Source organism: Propithecus coquereli, unplaced genomic scaffold, assembly GCF_000956105.1.
Source record: "Propithecus coquereli isolate 6110/MARCELLA unplaced genomic scaffold, Pcoq_1.0 Scaffold878, whole genome shotgun sequence".
NCBI classification, from domain to species: Eukaryota; Metazoa; Chordata; class Mammalia; order Primates; family Indriidae; genus Propithecus; species Propithecus coquereli.
The window spans coordinates 191,401-192,635 of record NW_012155040.1 but is presented as its reverse complement, the minus strand read 5'-3'; the positions used below and the strand labels follow the sequence as shown (position 1 = coordinate 192,635).

The window sequence follows — 1,235 nt, the reverse complement described above, 5'->3', positions numbered from 1 at the left end:
GGAGACTTGTACCAAAATATAGGCAATCCATGAGAAATGGAAATTTGAAAAAAATCATATAAATTACTTTTAAAACTTCAGTCTGCTTTTAAATATATTTCATTAATACATTTGTATTAAATTGGCTTATTCTTATCCCAAAACTATTGTAACCTTTGGTGTCAGTGAGCATAAACAGTTATTTTTCTTTTCATTAAATAGAGAGCACCATATGGCACTAAAATTTGAACATCTCTCACAGCCAAAAACTTGATTTAAGTTTTACACTATTTCCCTGAAGGTAAGCATTCTTTGATGACAATAACTTACCTCTTCTCTGTGCTCATCACCTGACTGCTGGATATACCACTTAATAGATGCTTGTTGGGATTTAGGAATACATTCCAGAAAGGTAGAGTTAAATTCAATGCCAAATATCACCTTTTCATCAGCAGTTTCATGACTAGTGCCTGGAAAGCAAACATAGAATAAGAGATTAACCTTGACCTGATTTTAAAAACAATGGGAAAATAGATTGATTTAGAACAGATGCCATGAAGAAAGAATCATACACATTATTAAAGAGAAAGGAAATTCATGTTAGAATATTGCCACCTCAGACAAATATTATCCAATAGATAGATTTTTAAAACTCTATCCCTGTATTGTAATTTTTACTCTTTCATCAATATATTAGCTTTTTTGCAATTGATTTTTAAAAATAATAATTCACAAGATCTAACTCCACAAACTGAGTATTTTTCTCTGAGCTGAATAAACCTTTTGCATCTTGTAATGCTTTAACACTTTTTGTTTATATAAAATATGAACAATTTTGTAGATAGTTCTGAAGGAGCAATTTACTTCACTTTTAAAGAGAAATTCTATCATGAACCATAGAGCTGATCAGATAACATTAAGAAATTTTGATGTCAGGAAAGTAAGTACTGCAATCTGTATTTGGCAAAATTCTACAATGATAATAATTCTCTAATACTCAGAATCCGGATCTTACCTGTATTATCTACCAATTTTTTTTCTCTTTTATACAGAAAGATTCTCTAGCCCACCATATATTTTCTGTGAGAAAGTTAATGGTATGCTAAAGGAGCAGTGTCTCAGATACCTTACTCTCATAAGTCAATGCATCATCTGAAATACATTCCATCTAGAGTAGCCAAAGGCTGTGTCCCATGTGCCATCTAAGATCTATAACTCAAACTTAATCAAATAAGAAATGATAGCTGTTCAGCCTG

At 31.1% G+C, this 1,235-nt stretch overlaps 1 protein-coding gene across 1 annotated transcript in view; it reads right to left on the bottom strand.

Moving 5' to 3' along the window:
* The window catches only part of SEMA3D (sema domain, immunoglobulin domain (Ig), short basic domain, secreted, (semaphorin) 3D), a gene marked incomplete at its 5' end in the record, with an annotated part of 145,496 nt that overhangs the window by 13,709 nt on the left and 130,552 nt on the right, over positions 1-1,235 (bottom strand). Inside the window, one exon of the mRNA XM_012664255.1 lies at positions 310-449. Within this exon, the coding sequence (XP_012519709.1) occupies positions 310-449 (140 nt within the window). The remainder of the gene's footprint in view (positions 1-309; positions 450-1,235) is intronic.